This window comes from Cherax quadricarinatus, chromosome 38, assembly GCF_038502225.1.
Source record: "Cherax quadricarinatus isolate ZL_2023a chromosome 38, ASM3850222v1, whole genome shotgun sequence".
In the NCBI taxonomy this organism is placed as follows: Eukaryota; Metazoa; Arthropoda; class Malacostraca; order Decapoda; family Parastacidae; genus Cherax; species Cherax quadricarinatus.
Genome location: NC_091329.1, coordinates 16,469,111 through 16,491,984, shown reverse-complemented (window position 1 = coordinate 16,491,984; position 22,874 = coordinate 16,469,111). Strand labels below are relative to the sequence as shown.

The 22,874-nt window shown below is 41.5% G+C and overlaps 1 protein-coding gene across 2 annotated transcripts in view; it reads left to right on the top strand.

The window, feature by feature from the left end:
- Positions 1-9,574: 9,574 nt before the first annotated feature.
- LOC128692869 (acetylcholine receptor subunit alpha-like) overlaps positions 9,575-22,874 on the top strand; it is a 440,278-nt gene continuing 426,978 nt past the window's right edge. For both annotated transcript variants that reach the window (XM_070092139.1, XM_070092138.1), the window contains exon 1: positions 9,575-10,314. In XM_070092139.1, the coding sequence (XP_069948240.1) occupies positions 10,212-10,314 (103 nt within the window). In that variant the 5' untranslated portion in view covers positions 9,575-10,211. The remainder of the gene's footprint in view (positions 10,315-22,874) is intronic.

Sequence of the window (22,874 nt, the reverse complement as noted above, 5' to 3'; positions counted from 1 at the left end):
TGTTGCTACTGTTATATTGTTGATGCTGCTGTTATTGTTGCTACTGTTATATTGTTGATGCTGCTGTTATATTGTTGATGCTGCTGTTATTGTTGCTACTGTTATATTGTTGATGCTGCTGTTATTGTTGCTACTGTTATATTGTTGATGCTGCTGTTATTGTTGCTACTGTTATATTGTTGATGCTGCTGTTATATTGTTGATGCTGCTGTTATTGTTGCTACTGTTATATTGTTGATGCTGCTGTTATATTGTTGATGCTGCTGTTGTTGTTGCTACTGTTATATTGTTGATGCTGCTGTTATTGTTGCTACTGTTATATTGTTGATGCTGCTGTTATATTGTTGATGCTACTGTTATATTGTTGATGCTACTGTTGTTGTTGCTACTGTTATATTGTTGATGCTACTGTTATATTGTTGATGCTACTGTTATATTGTTGATGCTACTGTTATATTGTTGATACTGCTGTTATTGTTGCTACTGTTATATTGTTGATGCTACTGTTATATTGTTGATGCTACTGTTATATTGTTGATGCTACTGTTATATTGTTGATGCTACTGTTGTTGTTGCTACTGTTATATTGTTGATGCTGCTGTTATATTGTTGATGCTGCTGTTATTGTTGCTACTGTTATATTGTTGATGCTGCTGTTATATTGTTGATGCTGCTGTTGTTGTTGCTACTGTTATATTGTTGATGCTGCTGTTATTGTTGCTACTGTTATATTGTTGATGCTGCTGTTATATTGTTGATGCTGCTGTTGTTGTTGCTACTGTTATATTGTTGATGCTGCTGTTATATTGTTGCTACTGTTATATTGTTGATGCTGCTGTTATTGTTGCTACTGTTATATTGTTGATGCTGCTGTTGTTGTTGCTACTGTTATATTGTTGATGCTGCTGCTGTTGTTGCTACTGTTATATTGTTGATGCTGCTGCTGTTGTTGCTACTGTTATATTGTTGATGCTGCTGTTATTGTTGCTACTGTTATATTGTTGATGCTGCTGTTATTGTTGCTACTGTTATATTGTTGATACTGCTGTTATATTGTTGATGCTACTGTTATTGTTGCTACTGTTATATTGTTGATGCTGCTGTTATATTGTTGATGCTACTGTTATTGTTGCTACTGTTATATTGTTGATGCTGCTGTTATATTGTTGATGCTACTGTTATTGTTGCTACTGTTATATTGTTGATACTGCTGTTATATTGTTGATGCTACTGTTATTGTTGCTACTGTTATATTGTTGATGCTGCTGTTATTGTTGCTACTGTTATATTGTTGATGCTGCTGTTATTGTTGCTACTGTTATATTGTTGATGCTACTGTTATATTGTTGATGCTACTGTTATTGTTGCTGCTGTTATATTGTTGATGCTGCTGTTGTTGTTGCTACTGTTATATTGTTGATGCTACTGTTGTTGTTGCTACTGTTATATTGTTGATGCTACTGTTGTTGTTGCTACTGTTATATTGTTGATGCTACTGTTGTTGTTGCTACTGTTATATTGTTGATGCTACTGTTGTTGTTGCTACTGTTATATTGTTGATGCTGCTGTTATTGTTGCTACTGTTATATTGTTGATGCTGCTGTTATTGTTGCTACTGTTATATTGTTGATGCTGCTGTTATATTGTTGATGCTACTGTTGTTGTTGCTACTGTTATATTGTTGATACTGCTGTTATTGTTGCTACTGTTATATTGTTGATGCTACTGTTATATTGTTGATGCTACTGTTATATTGTTGATGCTACTGTTGTTGTTGCTACTGTTATATTGTTGCTACTGTTATATTGTTGATGCTACTGTTGTTGTTGCTACTGTTATATTGTTGCTACTGTTATATTGTTGATGCTACTGTTATATTGTTGATGCTGCTGTTATTGTTGCTACTGTTATATTGTTGATGCTGCTGTTATTGTTGCTACTGTTATATTGTTGATGCTACTGTTATATTGTTGATGCTACTGTTATATTGTTGATGCTGCTGTTATTGTTGCTACTGTTATATTGTTGATGCTGCTGTTATATTGTTGATGCTGCTGTTATATTGTTGATGCTACTGTTGTTGTTGCTACTGTTATATTGTTGATGCTACTGTTATATTGTTGATGCTACTGTTGTTGTTGCTACTGTTATATTGTTGATGCTACTGTTGTTGTTGCTACTGTTATATTGTTGATGCTACTGTTATATTGTTGATGCTACTGTTGTTGTTGCTACTGTTATATTGTTGATACTGCTGTTATTGTTGCTACTGTTATATTGTTGATGCTACTGTTATATTGTTGATGCTACTGTTGTTGTTGCTACTGTTATATTGTTGATACTGCTGTTATTGTTGCTACTGTTATATTGTTGATGCTACTGTTATATTGTTGATGCTACTGTTGTTGTTGCTACTGTTATATTGTTGCTACTGTTATATTGTTGATGCTACTGTTGTTGTTGCTACTGTTATATTGTTGATGCTACTGTTGTTGTTGCTACTGTTATATTGTTGATGCTACTGTTGTTGTTGCTACTGTTATATTGTTGATGCTGCTGTTATTGTTGCTACTGTTATATTGTTGATGCTGCTGTTATATTGTTGATGCTGCTGTTGTTGTTGCTACTGTTATATTGTTGATGCTACTGTTGTTGTTGCTACTGTTATATTGTTGATGCTACTGTTATATTGTTGATGCTACTGTTGTTGTTGCTACTGTTATATTGTTGATGCTACTGTTGTTGTTGCTACTGTTATATTGTTGATGCTACTGTTGTTGTTGCTACTGTTATATTGTTGATGCTACTGTTGTTGTTGCTACTGTTATATTGTTGATGCTACTGTTGTTGTTGCTACTGTTATATTGTTGATGCTACTGTTGTTGTTGCTACTGTTATATTGTTGATGCTGCTGTTATATTGTTGATGCTACTGTTATTGTTGCTACTGTTATATTGTTGATGCTGCTGTTATATTGTTGATGCTACTGTTGTTGTTGCTACTGTTATATTGTTGATGCTACTGTTGTTGTTGCTACTGTTATATTGTTGATGCTGCTGTTATATTGTTGATGCTACTGTTGTTGTTGCTACTGTTATATTGTTGATGCTACTGTTGTTGTTGCTACTGTTATATTGTTGATGCTGCTGTTGTTGTTGCTACTGTTATATTGTTGCTGCTGCTGCTGTTGTTGCTACTGTTATTTATATTGCTTCTATTATTGGGTACTTGGGTATACTGCTTGTTATAATTAACAAAAAAGCCCAAGTGCATAGGAAGCTTTTCGCTCAGTGTAGTGGCGCAGTCATCGCCTCCAGCACCATCATAGTGGCGGAGAAAGTCACCACTACATGACTAAGAGAAGGAAGGGCGTGTGAGGAACATTCCTGCCCTTATGAGACTCACTGGATGAGGCGCACTGGATGAGACCCTTCATGAGAGACACTTAAGGCACACTGAATGAGATACACTTGATGAGATACACTTGATGAGATACACTTGATGAGACACACTTGATGAGACACACTTGATGAGGCACACTTGATGAGGCACACTTGATGAGGCACACTTAAGGCACACTTAAGGCACACTTGATGAGACACACTTGATGAGAAACACTTGATGAGAGACAGTTGATCAGACACACTGGATGAGACACACACTGGATGAGACACACTGAATAAGACACACACTGAATAAGACACACACTGAATAAGACACACACTGAATAAGACACACACTGAATAAGACGCACTGGATGAGACACCAGTCTCGCCTGAAGGGTCGAGATAACAGCCATTATGAGAAAGTCTTGAAGCGTAAAACCGTAAATTAGAAGTTATTATATGCGATTACATGAAAATATTTATTTAAACTATGTAAAAGAAGTATTGTCTCAAAACAAGAGGACCAAATATCCGCCCCCCTTGTGTATATTCTGGCTCCCTTCCCATCCCTCTTCCGTGTTATTAGTTAATGCTACAAGTCGGACTGGAACGTCGACATAAGTTTTAGTCTCCTGTGTGCGGATTATTTGCGTATTGTTTCAGTCAGGGTGTTGTCCCTTTTTATTCTTTCCAGGCTGACTGTTTTAGTGGAATGGCTTGGGTACAAGTTCTCCTGGAAGCATATAATATACAGCACATGGACGATTAGCAAACTAAATGCAATGTAGTGAACTCTATGGTAACATTTTTGAACACTATGTTCTTGATTATCCACTTATTTAAGAATGAAGGAGACAGTAATGTCAGTGAAGCTTATTAATGAAAATAATATACTTGACATCTTAAGCAATATCCTAAATTTACTTACAACGGATAAAATATGAACAGAGGTGGTGGACAGAGACAGGATGTTCCAGGGATTGGACACAGCAACAAGAGGTCACAGTTGGAAGTTGAAGATTCAGATGAATCACAGGGGTGTTAGGAGGTATTTCTTCAGTCACAGAGTTGTCAGGAAGTGGAATAGTCTGGGAAGTGATGTAGTGGAGGCAGGATCCATAGATAGCTTTGAGAAGAGGTATGATAAAACTCATGGAGCAAGAAGAGTGATCTAGTAGCGACCAGTAAAGAGGTGGGGCCAGGAACTGTGACACGACCTCTGCAACCACAACTAGGTGAGTACACTCTCGCGCGTACATACACACACACACACACACACACACACACACACACACACACACACACACACACACACACACACACACACACACACACACACACACACACACAAACAACAACAACAACACACCAAGATAACGTAAATATAATGAGCAAACTAATTAATCTATCCTCGCAGACTTTTATATAAAAAAGTAATATTTCAGGGAAGGTAAATCCTGCCCACCGTAATTGAATTCTGCGTTACGATGACCAGGATTAGGCAGGAGAGAGAAGGATGGGAGGATTGCATATTCATCGACTGTCACAAGGCCTTAGACACGGTCGCCTACCGGGGATTAATTGATTAACTGGACAAACCAGTTAGTGTGACTGGGAATTGTGTGTGTGTGTGTGTGTGTGTGTGTGTGTGTGTGTGTGTGTGTGTGTGTGTGTGTGTGTGTGTGTGTGTGTGTGTGTGAGGCACTGAGAGAATACCTAAGAGACTGCACCATTCGGTACTGGTTCACGAAGCGCTAAACCCGTGGGGGTCAGCGGAAGGACAGGAGGAAGATCGATACTCGAGGAATCGCGGCCCGCGATTCCCGGCCAGTCAGGCTGTTATTGATTGCCCATTCCTGGCCAATCAGGCTGTTGTTGATCGTCCATTCCTGACCAGTCAGGATGTTGCTGATCGGCCAACAGTCTTCAGAGAGTCAGTGAGAGAGATGGTGGTGTCAGGCTAGAGGGAGAGAGAGAGAGAGAGAGAGAGAGAGAGAGAGAGAGAGAGAGAGAGAGAGAGAGAAGCGGAGTAGCACAAGGGTCACTTCTTGGACCCATTCGGCAAACCCATTCACCCATGAGACATCATTACACTGTTGTGAAGATAGTCAAGTGGAGTGACTGTTGAACGTACATTAATCAGTGAAAATCTGGAAGTTCTTACAGCTCTCAGTCTGCGCTATTTTCCTGTAAGAGCCGCCAATTTTTATATTCTTTATTATTCTGATATATATTTTTTCCACTGCTGTATATTATTGATAATTTTTTATAAAGGTAGAAATAGTATAAAAAAAAAAGTTGCAAGAAGTGTTTCTTCACAAACTGTTGTAGAAAACTTTCCAGGAGGCAGATCTCAAGCACATTAACTATTCATTTGAAGTTCAAAGGCACTTAAAGCAGGTAAAAACGTTTAATATACGACGTTTCAGCTATAAAAACTATGCCAAAAAAAGCTTATGCTGAGTCTTTGAATGTTTACCAACTACATCAAAAACTTATTTTTTATATGAAACATTAATATAAAAATACCAGACACTACGAGGCTAGTTCTGTTCCACGAACCACAGATATATAATGTATAGTTACGCACTCGCGCACGAAAAAACACTTCACTATCGATCGCTAATGTCTCTCCGGGTACAATTTAGAAACTTGGTACGCCATTTGTCTCCGCTATCTCCTCAGCTTGGCAGAGAGATTTTCTTGGAACGATGTCAAACACGGCACCTCGCTCCTCCCTGTAATAGATCCCCTGTCGGCTGTGTTACCATGCAAGACAGTGGCCAACAGCCAGAGCATAACACAGAGGAAAGCAGAGGACAACACCCAGTGAACACAAAGGCAGAGGACAACTCAGAGAAAAGAAAGGACAATGGAGGACAACAACAGAAGCCAATAGAGACAAAAGCCAGCAGAGACAGACACAGAGAAACAGAGGTAGACAGAATAAATTCCACTTGCCTTGTGGTTGACTTTAAAACATCTTCGACCTGTGTAACATTATCGTAATTGGGAAATTTAAGAAGCCTCGTTGCCTCGGTGAGAGCCACCAACCGATTTCCAAGCCTAAATTGTGGGAGACTTTCTCTTAAGTCAAAATTCTTTGTAACTTATCGACTATGATTTGAATTATGATTATCGTAGCTGTATTACGAGAGTAAACTAGTAACGAATGCACCAGATTGGTATTGGTAGTAGGAAATTCGGATAGATGAAAATTGATGATAAAGAAATAATCGTAACTTACAAAAAAAAAAAAATAATGAACAACCATAACTGATGTAGTGCATCGTGAAGCTTGAGAAATTCACCTTAAAGCTTTTATATATTCAGTGGCCACTTTATTAGGTACTCCCTTCTAGTACTGGGTAGGGCTTCCCTTTGCCTCAGAACAGCTTAAATTCTTCGTGATATGGATTGAACAAGGTGCTGAAAATCCTTAGTTATTTTGGTTCATGTTTACATAAGAGCGTCACGTAGTTACTACAGATTTATCGGCTGCATATTCATGCTGCTAATTTCCCGTTCCAGTCCATCCCAAAGGTTGACGCCAGTTTCTAACCCTACCATCTGCATGTCGCAGCAGAAATCGCGATTCGTCAGACCAGGTGACGCTTTTCCAATCTTCAGTTGCCTAGTTTTGGTGTTCCTGTTCTTAGCTGGTCTTCTGCTGCTGTAACCCATCCACTTCAAGGTTCGACGTGTTGTGCATTCGGAAATGCTCTTCTGTACACCATTATTGTAATGCACAGTTACTTAAGTTACTGTCACCTTCCTCTCAGTTTGAACAGTCTTGGACAGCTTGTGAACCATTTCATAGTTTACAGTGACAAATTGGGAGAAGTCAGTTAAGATACTTCAGGTGAGATTGTTAGGAAAATTCTTCAATTAGTGTTATTCAATAATTACTAGAGAATATTTCCATAAGAGGCATTAAACCCGTAATGGTGGCAAAGCGCTGGGAAATGGGAAGCAATCAGGTTGGATCCAAGGAGAAGGACGGTTACAATTCCTTGGATCAAGAGCCTTTCCCCAGAAAATTGTGTTGCCTCCAGATCGTTTTGTCTGAAAGGTAGAAAATTGTAGTTCCAGTGCATTGTGTTTCCTTCAGTGTGGATTGTCATGAAACTGGTGAAAAGCTCTTGATCCAAGGAGTTGTCAGCTACCATTTCCTACCTAAGATTGAAGCCTATTGCCTCCCATTCCCCAGGTACTGTATGACGCAAACAGACTAAGCTCTTCCCTATTAATATAATAGTAATTATAATTGTACAGTATTGTACAACATTGTAAGGTATACTTTTGTTTGGTTAATTGGACTGGAAATCTATCGACTGTTCGTTGGACCACTGACACTGTACGTCACCTGTTCACCACCCATCAAGAATATTTCAATCCCTGAAACAGTAATTAAAGTAAGCTTTCAGTGTATATACACTGAAAGATATGCACCTCGCGGTGTATATATGCTGCTGAGATATGCTTTTCTATTTCAACAAGTGCAACCTGGAACAGTAATGGCGGCTTCTCTTCACACGACAAAGCCTCGACTCTCACGCGAGACTTAACTATTCAGTCGGGTCTTGCATGGCACATTGGGGTTGTGAGTTCCAAATGTCTGCTCCTCACAATGTGCACCACAGAACTGTGCATTCCAGAACTGTTCACTCCAGAATGATTCGTGCCAGAACTGTTACATCTCTCTCTCCTGAAGTTATATAAACCTTAGGATCGCTTTAAACCTTAATATTCTAATAAGTACAGTCACTCCTTATATCAGTATAACATATTATTTTGTTCTATTCTGCTATACGAGATCCCTCTCAACTTCACCTTAACCTCTTCATGCTTCCCTCTCTCTACTCTTCACGCTCCCTCTTCCACACCCCCTTTCCTCTTCTGCTCATCCCCGCTTCCCATTACAAGGAATATCCTGCACTAAAGTGGTCCATTACTCAGCGGGAAGCGTGTCAACCTGGCGGGTCATCAGTCACGTTAGTGTGAAGATGCAGGAGCTGGGTGTTGATGTAGACGCGTGATATGTACCTCGAGTGGAGTCTTTCTCTCGTATACCATGAGAGTTTATTTTAGTCTCTATTTCAAGGACTAATGTATTCTTGACTGGTGATGAACAGGTGACATGCAACCTCAACGATCTTCTGAACAGTCGAGTCCTTGTACCCAGTTAATCAGTTGTTATAGATCTCGTAACCTCAACTCAGTGAGTTTCAAATCATCCTGCAGTCATTCCTAGACTCTACCACTCTTTTAGCTGAATGACCTACACCGGCTTAGAGCATCATAAAATACGGTAACATACAATGAAATATGCAGAAACAATGGGAAACAATACATGATTCTTAAGGCTGGAATTTTTTTTTATTTAAGAACTTTCAGTTACAATAGCAGTGTGATCTACCCTACTCTGTGTAATAAATAATTTAAACAAATGGATCTGTATTTTGGCCTTGATGGGAGAAAGGGAAGAAGGGAAAAGCCTGAGGAAAGATTAGCTCTAGAAGAGAGACCGTGACCCTGGGGGACCTTCCGAGACCTAGGGCAACAATCGAATCTATGAAGCATAATACTGGGCTCTGTGGGTGATGCTGAAACGTCAGAAATATTGTGGTCCTACTTGAGACGGCAAAGACATACAAGGATGCTATTTCCATGGAGAAAAAACTCTGGGTCCCTAAGAAAAATCACTGAATCTCTGGGGAGATGTTGAAGCTGTTGATGGGGCTTTGGGAGGTTCTGAGGCTCTGAAGAGATGATGAGCCTCTGGGAACATTCATGGACTCTTTGGAGTTGAGAATCTTGAAAGACCCTACGACTGGGTCCAGAAAGAAACATGAGGGTCCTATGTCCTCCTAGATGGAGTAATATCTCTGCCTTTATAAGTGCCCTTTTTGATCCAAATGGCGTACTGACGACAGTGATGAAGAAATGATACTCGTTGCATGAGAAAATTTTATTTGGACACTGTTTTACTCTGCATAGAGTTCAGTGTATAGCTTTACTCAGAGTGGGAAGTTTTTTTAAATAAAAAATTGTTCTGTATCGTGTATCTTCCCTCATAAGTGCCCTCAGACTCAACTTTTTACTTAAGTCTGCGTGCTGTTACGTATTTCTTTTCATATGTTTGTTTACTTCGGGCTTACATATTTGATGAATGATTTCAGGTGTTCTTATCCGGCTCTTCATTTTTCTACGTATCCGAAGTGGAATATTTTGTGTAATGACTGAGTGTTAAGGAAACAGAAAAAAGTGAAACTACATGAGGTTGATATACAAGAGAATGGAGGGAGAAACAGGCTTGAGAAAGGAGCATGGAGGTTGTGTGGGCTTGTAGGAGACCAGTGGGTCGCGTCTGCATCGTGCCGCGCCAGACCCAGTGCCAGGCCGAGTGCCAGGCCCAGTGCCAGGGCCAGGCCAAGTGGCAGGCCCAGTGGCAGGCCAAGTGGCAGCAGCAGTATCTGATCCGGAGGTAACTGCCCATACATACATTCACAGGTTTCTTATCCAAGCCTCGTCTTTTCAATATTGAACGAACATCCGGCCATATGTGAAAGTGAAACATCCAGCCATATGTGGAAGTGAAACATCCGGCCGTAAGTGGAAGTGAAACAGGTGACAGTAGTGAAAATTATCTAGAAAAAAGTGCATGCAAAGAGAAAAATCAATTGAAAAATAATTGGAAACCATCTAATCAGGTTAGATTGCGTCCTTATCAGGTGGTGTCTTGACCAGGTGACTTGCCTGGCCCTGTGATCAGGGGCCACTAAGACCAGTGCCTGTGAGATCAGTTGCCCCAGATTGGCCAAGATGCGGACGTGCCACAGAGTGAAGAGGGCCAAGGTGTGCCTCAGGATGTCCAGGTTCCTGGCGGTAGCGGCGGCCATGTTGTTGGCACTCTGTCCTGAGGAAGGTGAGGCCTTTCATGTTTTCTTCAACCCATGCAAGCTCTCTCTCTCTCTCTCTCTCTCTCTCTCTCTCTCTCTCTCTCTCTCTCTCTCTCTCTCTCTCTCTCTCTCTCACTCTCACTCTCACTCTCACTCTCTCTCAATAACAAGAATCTTATTTCTACACTATATAGCCATCCCATAGTTTAATATATATATATATATATATATATATATATATATATATATATATATATATATATATATATATATATATATATATATATATATATATATATTTGAAATTAATATAAAATTTGTATTGAGTTTTCAGCCATGATTAAAAAAAAGCCAACTCAAAAACGGTAAGCAATTTACTTCATTTTCGTAGAATTTTGTTTATGTTTAGTGGGGACAAAATCCAAATTATCTAATTTCCTATAATGAAGGACTGAGATCCTGAGATTTTTAACAGGATTGTTTTCCTTGTGATGATTTATGCAGCATCACCACACATCCTTCAGCATCACCACACATCCTTCAGCATCACCACACATCCTTCAGCATCACCACACATCCTTCAGCATCACATCCGTCAGCATTACCACACATCCTCCAGCGTCACACATCCTTCCACACCACACTTCCTCTCACATCTCCAAACTTCCTCCCACACCTCTACACTTTTTCCCACACCTCCACACTTCCACATCTCCACACTTCCTCCCACACCTCCACACTTCCTCCCACACCTCTACACTTTTTCCCACACCTCCACACTTCCACACCTCCACACTTCCTCCCACACCTCCACACTTCCTCCCACACCTCCACACTTCCTCCCACACTTCCACACCTCCACACTTCCTCCCACACCTCCACACTTCCCCCACACCTCCACACTTCCCCCCACACCTCCACACTTCCTCCCACACCTCCACACTCCCTCCCACACCTCCACACTTCCTCCCACACCACACTTCCTCCCACACCTCCACACTTCCTCCCACACTTCCTCCCACACCGCCACACTTCCACACCACACTTCCACACCTCCACACTTCCCCCCACACCTCCACACTTCCTCCCACACCTCCACACTTCCTCCCACACCTCCACACTTCCACACCTCCACACTTCCTCCCACACCTCCACACTTCCTCCCACACCTCCACACTTCCACACCTCCACACTTCCTCCCACACCTCCACACTTCCTCCCACACCTCCACACTTCCCCCCACACCTCCACACTTCCTCCCACACCTCCACACGTCCGCCCACACCTCCACACTTCCCCCACACCTCCACACTTCCCCCCACACCTCCACACTTCCCCCCACACCTCCACACTTCCTCCCACACCTCCACACTTCCCCCACACCTCCACACTTCCCCCCACACCTCCACACTTCCCCCCACACCTCCACACTTCCTCCCACACCTCCACACTTCCTCCCACACCACCACACTTCCCCCCACACCTCCACACTTCCTCCCACACCTCCACACTTCCTCCCACACCTCCACCCTTCCCCCCACACCTCCACACTTCCTCCCACACCTCCACACTTCCTCCCACACCTCCACACTTCCTCCCACACCTCCACACTTCCTCCCACACCTTCACACTTCCCCCCACACCTCCACACTTCCTCCCACACCTCCACACTTCCTCCCACACCTCCACACTTCCTCCCACACCTCCACACTTCCTCCCACACCTCCACACTTCCCCCCACACCTCCACACTTCCCCCCACACCTCCACACTTCCTCCCACACCTCCACACTTCCTCCCACACCTCCACACTTCCTCCCACACCTCCACACTTCCTCCCACACCTCCACACTTCCCCCCACACCTCCACACTTCCCCCCACACCTCCACACTTCCTCCCACACCTCCACACTTCCTCCCACACCTCCACACTTCCTCCCACACCTCCACACTTCCTCCCACACCTCCACACTTCCCCCCACACCTCCACACTTCCCCCCACACCTCCACACTTCCTCCCACACCTCCACACTTCCTCCCACACCTCCACACTTCCTCCCACACCTCCACACTTCCTCCCACACCTCCACACTTCCTCCCACACCTCCACACTTCCCCCCACACCTCCACACTTCCTCCCACACCTCCACACTTCCTCCCACACCTCCACACTTCCCCCCACACCTCCACACTTCCTCCCACACCTCCACACTTCCTCCCACACCTCCACACTTCCTCCCACACCTCCACACTTCCTCCCACACCTCCACACTTCCTCCCACACCTCCACACTTCCTCCCACACCTCCACACTTCCCCCCACACCTCCACACTTCCTCCCACACCTCCACACTTCCTCCCACACCTCCACACTTCCTCCCACACCTCCACACTTCCTCCCACACCTCCACACTTCCTCCCACACCTCCACACTTCCTCTCACACCTCCACACTTTCCCCCACACCTCCACACTTTCCCCCACACCTCCACACTTTCCCCCACACCTCCACACTTCCCCCCACACCTCCACACTTCCCCCCACACCTCCACACTTTCCCCCACACCTCCACACTTCCCCCACACCTCCACACTTCCTCCCACACCTCCACACTTCCCCCACACCTCCACACTTCCCCCCACACCTCCACACTTCCCCCCACACCTCCACACTTCCCCCCACACCTCCACACTTTCCCCCACACCTCCACACTTCCCCCCACACCTCCACACTTTCCCCCACACCTCCACACTTCCCCCCACACCTCCACTTCTAAATTTTAATATTAAATACCGTAATAACATTATAAGTAAGAATACTGATAACATTTCTTCCTGGCTTCAATTTTTTTAACTCTGATACATTTTAGGAATATAATGGTGCCCTTTAAGTCTGTAAATTTATTAATTTCCATAATGAGTTAACGTGGAAAGCGATCAGAAGAATGCATCTTCTGCTCGGCTTCAAACTTTCAGCGATGGCTTGCGCTGCCCAAGGAAAAATTTAAGGTAACTTTACGCTAAGTGAGTCTCAATTTTGGGAGAAATTAGTTTCCATTCAATTTAGAATGCTTCCGATCGGCTTCAAACCTTAAAGTTACCGTATTTTTAATAAAAATATTTGTTTTTGTATTGATCGTGGATTGTATAGGTGAAAATTTAACAGTTTTATTAAAAAATATATATCGAAATGCTGGTTGTCACGTGATCATTTGTCAGTACCTCGTTCAAACTGCTTCAGAAAGTTTAAACTGCTTAGAGAAAGTTTAAACAGCTTAGAGAAAGTTTAAACTGCTTCAGAAAGTTTAAACTGCTTCAGAAAGTTTAAACTGCTTCAGAAAATTTAAACTGCTTCAGAAAGTTTAAACTGCTTCAGAAAGTTTAAACTGCTTAGAGAAAGTTTAAACTGCTTCAGGAAGTTTAAACTGCTTCAGAAAATTTAAACTGCTTCAGAAAGTTTAAACTGCTTCAGAAAGTTTAAACTGCTTCAGAAAGTTTAAACTGCTTCAGAAAGTTTAAACAGCTTCAGGAAGTTTAAACTGCTTCAGAAAGTTTAAACAGCTTCAGAAAGTTTAAACTGCTTCAGAAAGTTTAAACTGCTTCAGAAAGTTTAAACAGCTTCAGAAAGTTTAAACTGCTTCAGAAAATTTAAACTGCTTCAGAAAGTTTAAACTGCTTCAGAAAGTTTAAACTGCTTCAGAAAGTTCAAACTGCTTCAGAAAGTTTAAACTGCTTCAGAAAGTTTAAACTGCTTCAGAAAGTTTAAACTGCTTCAGAAAGTTTAAACTGCTTAGAGAAAGTTTAAACAGCTTAGAGAAAGTTTAAACTGCTTCAGAAAGTTTAAACTGCTTCAGAAAGTTTAAACTGCTTCAGAAAGTTCAAACAGCTTCAGAAAGTTTAAACTGCTTCAGAAAGTTTAAACTGCTTCAGAAAGTTTAAACAGCTTCAGAAAGTTTAAACTGCTTCAGAAAGTTTAAACTGCTTCAGAAAGTTTAAACTGCTTAGAGAAAGTTTAAACTGCTTCAGAAAGTTTAAACTGCTTCAGAAAGTTTAAACTGCTTCAGAAAGTTTAAACTGCTTAGAGAAAGTTTAAACTGCTTCAGAAAGTTTAAACTGCTTCAGAAAGTTTAAACTGCTTAGAGAAAGTTTAAACAGCTTAGAGAAAGTTTAAACTGCTTCAGAAAGTTTAAACTGCTTCAGAAAGTTCAAACTGCTTCAGAAAGTTTAAACTGCTTCAGAAAGTTTAAACTGCTTAGAGAAAGTTTAAACTGCTTCAGAAAGTTTAAACTGCTTCAGAAAGTTTAAACTGCTTAGAGAAAGTTTAAACAGCTTAGAGAAAGTTTAAACTGCTTCAGAAAGTTTAAACTGCTTCAGAAAGTTTAAACTGCTTCAGAAAGTTTAAACAGCTTCAGAAAGTTTAAACTGCTTCAGAAAGTTTAAACTGCTTCAGAAAATTTAAACTGCTTCAGAAAGTTTAAACTGCTTCAGAAAGTTTAAACTGCTTCAGAAAGTTTAAACTGCTTCAGAAAGTTTAAACAGCTTCAGAAAGTTTAAACTGCTTCAGAAAGTTTAAACTGCTTCAGAAAATTTAAACTGCTTCAGAAAGTTTAAACAGCTTCAGAAAGTTTAAACTGCTTCAGAAAGTTTAAACTGCTTCAGAAAGTTTAAACAGCTTCAGAAAGTTTAAACTGCTTCAGAAAGTTTAAACTGCTTCAGAAAGTTTAAACAGCTTCAGAAAGTTTAAACTGCTTAGAGAAAGTTTAAACAGCTTAGAGAAAGTTTAAACTGCTTCAGAAAGTTTAAACTGCTTCAGAAAGTTTAAACTGCTTAGAGAAAGTTTAAACAGCTTAGAGAAAGTTTAAACTGCTTCAGAAAGTTTAAACTGCTTCAGAAAGTTTAAACTGCTTAGAGAAAGTTTAAACAGCTTAGAGAAAGTTTAAACTGCTTCAGAAAGTTTAAACTGCTTCAGAAAGTTCAAACTGCTTCAGAAAGTTTAAACTGCTTCAGAAAGTTTAAACTGCTTCAGAAAGTTTAAACTGCTTAGAGAAAGTTTAAACTGCTTCAGAAAGTTTAAACTGCTTCAGAAAGTTTAAACTGCTTAGAGAAAGTTTAAACAGCTTAGAGAAAGTTTAAACTGCTTCAGAAAGTTTAAACTGCTTCAGAAAGTTTAAACTGCTTCAGAAAGTTTAAATTGCTTCAGAAAGTTTAAACAGCTTCAGAAAATTTAAACTGCTTCAGAAAGTTTAAACAGCTTCAGAAAGTTTAAACTGCTTCAGAAAGTTTAAACTGCTTCAGAAAGTTTAAACAGCTTCAGAAAGTTTAAACTGCTTCAGAAAGTTTAAACTGCTTCAGAAAGTTTAAACTGCTTCAGAAAGTTTAAACTGCTTCAGAAAGTTTAAACTGCTTCAGAAAGTTTAAACTGCTTCAGAAAGTTTAAACTGCTTCAGAAAGTTTAAACTGCTTCAGAAAGTTTAAACTGCTTCAGAAAGTTTAAACAGCTTCAGAAAGTTTAAACTGCTTCAGAAAGTTTAAACTGCTTCAGAAAGTTTAAACAGCTTCAGAAAATTTAAACTGCTTCAGAAAGTTTAAACAGCTTCAGAAAGTTTAAACTGCTTCAGAAAGTTTAAACTGCTTAGAGAAAGTTTAAACAGCTTAGAGAAAGTTTAAACAGCTTAGAGAAAGTTTAAACAGCTTAGAGAAAGTTTAAACAGCTTAGAGAAAGTTTAAACTGCTTAGAGAAAGTTTAAACTGCTTAGAGAAAGTTTAAACTGCTTAGAGAAAGTTTAAACTGCTTAGAGAAAGTTTAAACTGCTTAGAGAAAGTTTAAACTGCTTAGAGAAAGTTTAAACTGCTTAGAGAAAGTTTAAACAGCTTAGAGAAAGTTTAAACAGCTTAGAGAAAGTTTAAACAGCTTAGAGAAAGTTTAAACAGCTTAGAGAAAGTTTAAACAGCTTAGAGAAAGTTTAAACTGCTTAGAGAAAGTTTAAACAGCTTACAGAAAGTTTAAACAGCTTAGAGAAAGTTTAAACTGCTTAGAGAAAGTTTAAACAGCTTAGAGAAAGTTTAAACAGCTTAGAGAAAGCTTCGGATAGTCTTGTCTGCTGCCTCGTAGGAGTGTTTGGTAAATGGTATATTATCCGTTGTATATTATAATCTGTTGACTGGATACCCGGGGTATTCCTGGAGAGGGTTCCTGGGGGTCAATGCCCCCGTGGCCCGGGCTGTGACCAGGCCTCGTGGTGGATCAGGCCCTGATCAACCAGGCTGTTACTGTTGAAATCGGGAACAAATGTACTTAGAATATTCAAGGAACATTTCATTTATTTACTTTCCAGTACGATATTATTGCTGGTTATTTTTAAATGTTTACAGAATTACCGACAATATTGGGTGAAAGGACACATGTGAGACTAATGTGACTTTTTGTAGGTACGTTTCGCTCTGGGAAAGTTGTGTGATACGTCCTGGAGAGCGAAACGTTGCCACAAAATGTTACTTTAGCTGCATCTCTTTATTACCGTTATGACCTCGTATGAGGTTCGCAAATTCCAGCTTCTTGTAAAAACTCCTGATGAGAGACTTGAGAAATATCGAATACGGAGATTTTTTTTTAATGGCGTTTTTAAGTTTGATAAGTTTAGTTAGTTCTTATATTTCATGGGTATCTAACCGGAACAAATACTGAAATTCTCTGTTTTCATCCTTCGTGGTTTTCGCTCTAGCTTGAGAACGACTCGTCTGATAAGCTTCAAACTTGAGGGAAAGTTAATGAGACTAATTTAAAGAAGGAATTTATTTTTTGTTGAAAATGATGAAATTGAAATTCTGGTTGTTGAAGAGATAATTTGTAAATGGTTAATCAGCTCGGCTTCAAACTTCCATCGCTGAGAACTTGATAATGCAACGTCCAAGCGGCATCAAACTTTAGTGTTAGTGTGTGTTGGGATATGGGTCTGTGTGTTATATCTAGAGAATGCTTCTTTAGAGCGACTTCAAACCTTCAAAGATAGTGTATCTTAATGAAATATCAGACCTGGTTTTAAGCAGCGTTGGGGCTGATTTGCCATTTTGACTAAAGTAATTGGATTAGTTTTTATTCGATGACTTTGTATTTTCACTACTCACATATAACAACAGTAGAAACTTACGTCGCACTCTGTACTATTCCTTTAGCTTACATTGAAGTAGGAGGATTTGTGCTTATATGAATGCCTTTCATTCATCACGCAGCGACGGAAACACATCTAGTTATTTTACAAATAAATTTACGATAAATTCCATCAAAAGTGCCAGCCCATCGTTTTGAGCGGTCAGGTAGCATCAGTCCTAAAGAAAATCCTGGTGAAAACCCAGCTGGACGATACAGCATAAACAATGATCAGTGTTACAGTTTACTGATTGTATCTAAACACACACACACACACACACACACACACACACACACACACTGGCCAGAAAATCCCCAGCTCTTAAATGCCCTAAAAGAAATCGATATTGGTGTATCAGAGCACAATTAACACTTGCCAATGGGAGAATTTAACCCATGTGGAGACAAAAGTTAAAAAGAACGTATATTTCGACCTCTAAGAACGTCATCAGAAGTTGATCTCAAATCTCAAAAGTACGCGAGGAAACCTCAAGTTATCCACGAGTGTCTTAAACTGTTTTATCTGTTAAAACAAGTGTCTTAATTAGTTTGACTTTCAGTATGTTTTTTCTCAGGAATAAAGAAAAACTGAAAAAAAAAAAATGATTCATAAAGGAAAAAAAAAAGAATAATATATATATATATATATATATATATATATATATATATATATATATATATATATATATATATATATATATATATATAATGTGATATCAGTCTTCAAATAACTTTTATTATTATAAAATCAGGACGGAGAGAAACACCGAGTCGTGCAAGAGTGAACTAATGTCAGTTTCTGACCGGTCGGTCTGTGGTTCGTATGTTGCTTTGCGTGCGACCGGCGGAAACAGCCTGGTTGATCAGCCCCTGATCCACCGCAATGTCTGGTCGTGGACCGGGCCGCGGGAGCGTTGACCCTCGGAATGCCTTCCAGGTATGTGAAGAGTACTTGGACAAATGAGGTCAGGAGTGGTCAAACGTTCCAGCTACAGTACTGTGATTCTCATCTTTCAAAAGGTGTATAGATTTGACGGAGAAACTGCATAGAATTACGACATAGAAACATTATTCATAGAGCTTTTGTTATTTTCGAAACTGATCCTTCAAAATGAACACGCAAGGGGGGTTGAAATTAATGTAAATAATAGATATGTGGAATGAAATTGAAACCGGATGCGCGTGAAAGGTAAATAGAGAACAACATCTTTGTGGCATTTGTTGCAAAGCACTGCCAGTGGATGTGAACTTAGCTGGGGAGAACCCTGCCACTGGGGAGCCCTACCCCAGAAGTAGATTGGGAAAGTCCTACCATACAATGTAAGAAGACTGGAGGAACCCTGTCCCTGGAAGAGAGTGAGGAAACCCTGTCCTGGGAACTAAGTGGGGACGGGGGGGAACTACCCTGAGAATAGAATGATAAATCTTACCACGTACGCAGAGTGGAGAAAACCCTACAAATAACGTGATAACTATATATAAAATAAGAAAGAAATAACTTCTATATAGCCTTCACTTACCCTCTCAGCTATGCAGTGTAGGACAACTTACTACCCATAAACCTTGATAATTAATACAGATAGATTGGTTTAAGACATGTGAGCAAAAGCTTAGACAAATTTGTTAGAAAACGTTTTTCAAGTTCTGGAACCTTGATCATATGGCATTTTTCAGGTCACATTGTGATCAAAGTCCCAGGACCGAAACGTTTTTCAATAAATATATCGTGTTTACTCACGTATCTTTTTCAACCGGGAAAACCTATCTCGGTAGGTACACCATTTTTTGTACAGGAGTCTCTTGCATCATTAAAGTCGTATATTACCATGTCACATACTGGGAACTTCTGTGTGTGTGTGTGTGTGTGTGTGTGTGTGTGTGTGTGTGTGTGTGTGTACTCACCTATTTCACCTATTTGTGGTAGCAGGGGTCGAGTCTTAGCTCCTGGCCCCGCCTCTTCACCGGTTGCTACTGGGCCCTCTCTCTCTCCCCGCTCCATGAGCTTTATCAAACCTCGTCTTAAAACTGTGTATGGTTCCTGCCTCCACTACGTCATTTTCTAGGTTATTCCACTGCCTGACAACTCTATGACTGAAGAAATACTTCCTAATATCTCTCTGACTCATTTGTGTCTTCAACTTCCAATTGTGGCCTCTTGTTTCTGTGTCCCCTCCCTGGAACATCCTGTCTTTGTCCACCTTGTCTATTCCACACAGTATTTTATATGTCGTTATCATGTCTCCCCTGACCCTCCTGTCCTCCAGTGTCGTCAGGCCGATTCCCCTTAATCTTTCTTCATAGGACATTCCCCTTAGCTCTGGAACTAACCTTGTCGCAAACCTTTGTACTTTCTCTAGTTTCTTGACGTGCTTTATCAAGTGCGGGTTCCAAACAGGTGCTGCATACTCCAGTATGGGCCTGACATACACGGTGTACAGTGTCTTGAACGATTCCTTACTAAGGTATCGGAATGCTGTTCTCAGGTTTGCCAGGCGCCCATATGCTGCAGCAGTTATCTGGTTGATGTGTGCTTCCGGAGACATGCTCGGTGTTATACTCACCCCAAGATCTTTCTCCTTGAGTGAGGTTTGCAGTCTTTGGCCACCTAGCCTATACTCGGTCTGTGGTCTTCTGTGCCCTTCCCCTATCTTCATGACTTTGCATTTGGCAGGATTAAATTCGAGAAGCCATTTGCTGGACCAGGTGTCCAGTCTGTCCAGGTCTCTTTGAAGTCCTGCCTGGTCCTCATCAGATTTAATTCTCCTCATTAACTTCACATCATCTGCAAACAGGGACACTTCTGAGTCTAACCCTTCCATCATGTCGTTCACATATACCAAAAATAGCACTGGTCCTAGGACCGACCCCTGTGGGACCCTGCTCGTCACAGGTGCCCACTGTGATACATCATTACGTACCATGACTCGTTGTTGTTTCCCTGTCAGGTATTCTCTGATCCATTGCAGTGCCCTTCCTGTTATATGCGCCTGATGCTCTAGCTTCTGCACTAATCTCTTGTGAGGAACTGTGTCAAAGGCCTTCTTGCAGTCCAAGAAGATGCAATCAACCCACCCCTCTCTCTCGTGTCTTACTTCTGTTATTTTATCATAAAACTCCAGAAGGTTTGTGACACAGGATTTGCCTTCCATGAATCCATGCTGGTGTGTGTGTGTGTGTGTGTGTGTGTGTGTGTGTGTGTGTGTGTGTGTGTGTGTGTGTGTGTGTGTGTGTGTGTGTGTGTGTGTGTGTGTGTATCACAGTAATTCAGCGTCCGCAGGGAAACCAGACACGTTCGCTGTAGTGTATCTCGAGTAAGTTGACATCGCTGCGAGAGAGGGATACAAAGGCAAGCGAGGGGAAGGTGAACCCAATCCTGATCCTCTGGATCTAGTTAACCAGCCGTACACAGCTGGTGCCTGGCCCACCCTCTTCTCCTTAAGTCACGACTCCAGTAGGAGGGCCATGTAGCAGCTGGGAGCTCAGCCTCAATACCAGGTGCGACCAAGACTGGATACCGTGTACGTCAGACCATACTGGAGTATGCAGCACCAGTTTGGAACCCACAACTGGTCAAGCGCGTCAAGAAATTATAGAAAGTGCAAAGGTTTCCAACAAGACTAGTCCCAAAGCTAAGGGGAATATCCTACGAAGAAAGGTTAAGGGAAATCGGCGTGACGATACTGGAGGACAGGAAGATTAGGGAAACATGATAACGACATCTAAAATACTACGAGGAATTGACAAGATGGATAGAGACAGAATGTTCCAGAAATGAGACACAGAAACAAGGGGTCAGAATTGGAAATTGAAGACTCAGACGAGTCAAAGGGATGTTAGGAAGTATTTCTTCAATCAGTGTTGTCAGGAAGTGGAATAGTCTGACAAGTAACGTAATGGTGGCAGGAACCATACATATTTTTAAGACGAGGTTTGATAAAGCTCATGGAGCAGGGAGAGAGAGGACCTAGTAGAGATCAGTAAAGAGGCGGGGCCAGGAGCTATGAATCGACCCCTGCAACCACATGTAGGTGAGTATGAATAGGCGAATACTCACTCACCATATAATGCATGACAGTATATGGAAAGGTCAGATAGCCGAGGACTTGGAAGACAACACAGAGGCTACCTGCTGAGATGAATGGGAGCTAGGCCTGGGGACAGCTGCTTCCAGAAGACGACGAGGTACTTGTACCTCCTCCCATGGCAGACATTAGTCTGAGACACTCCCTCGACAGGGAGCCAAGGCCGGGCCACCTTTTGGAAAAAACCAGGCCACTTTTTGGAAAAAACCAGGCCACTTTTTGGAAAAGGCCAGGGCCAACTTTGGGAAAAGGCCCTGGCCGGGTGATTATACCGGCGAATCTACGACAGAACAGAACAGTATCCCCAGCTATGGCACTAACTTTTATTCTCCTACAGGAATGAAGTACCGAGTGCGGACTCTATCCAGCTTGTAATTTCAACATGGATGTTTAAAAAACATGACCCGTCATAGAATGTTTAGTTTGTCTTGCATAATCTGTAGTTAATCTTAATTTTCATTATTTTATTCATGGGGAAACGCTGGAGAAGCTCAGGTTTGATCCGAGAAATGGGATGGCAGCTCCAGTTCCTTCGTTGAAGAGCATTACAAAAGCATTAAAGCGGCCTAAATGGTGGCGCAAATTACGTAATGATAGAATCCAAGACAAAATCTTCGTTTCGCCCCAGGCTGGGTTTTACCCTATAACACCAAACCTTGGGCGAAACGATATATTAGAGAGATTCTCTGCGACCAATGTTGTTATTGCCACTGCCTTCCTTTGTTACCGGTGAAAACAATAGGAAACTGACAAGAACGCATTTAGACTCGCGAAATCGTAATGACACGATTGTAAACAAACCTTCGCTGAAGACGTTTTGATCCTGGGACCTTAATCACCGAAACGTCTTCACTAAAAGTGTGCTAAGTGTATGCATTCTTGTCCACTTCGCCTCTATCTGTGGAAATTTCCTGCCCTCTTTCTACACGCAGTGAGACTGAGAGCCAGAGTGTTGCACTGAGGCAAAGTGTAGTGAGAGTGGTTCCTCTTGACACCGCCATCTATATGGAATGTGTTGCGGTCACAGGTCGTCCCCTGGCTTGTACCTTTTCGCTGATAGTCTCTCCTCCCGTCAAGGTCGTACCTGGCTACTGCCTCCCAGCTGACCGTCTCTCCTCCCGTCAATGTCGTACCTGCCTACTGCCTCCCAGCTGACTGTCTCTCCTCCCGTCAATGTCGTACCTGGCTACTGCCTCCCAGCTGACTGTCTCTCCTCCCGTCAAGGTCGTACCTGCCTACTGCCTCCCAGCTGACTGTCTCTCCTCCCGTCAAGGTCGTACCTGGCTACTGCCTCCCAGCTGACTGTCTCTCCTCCCGTCAAGGTCGTACCTGGCTACTGCCTCCCAGCTGACTGTCTCTCC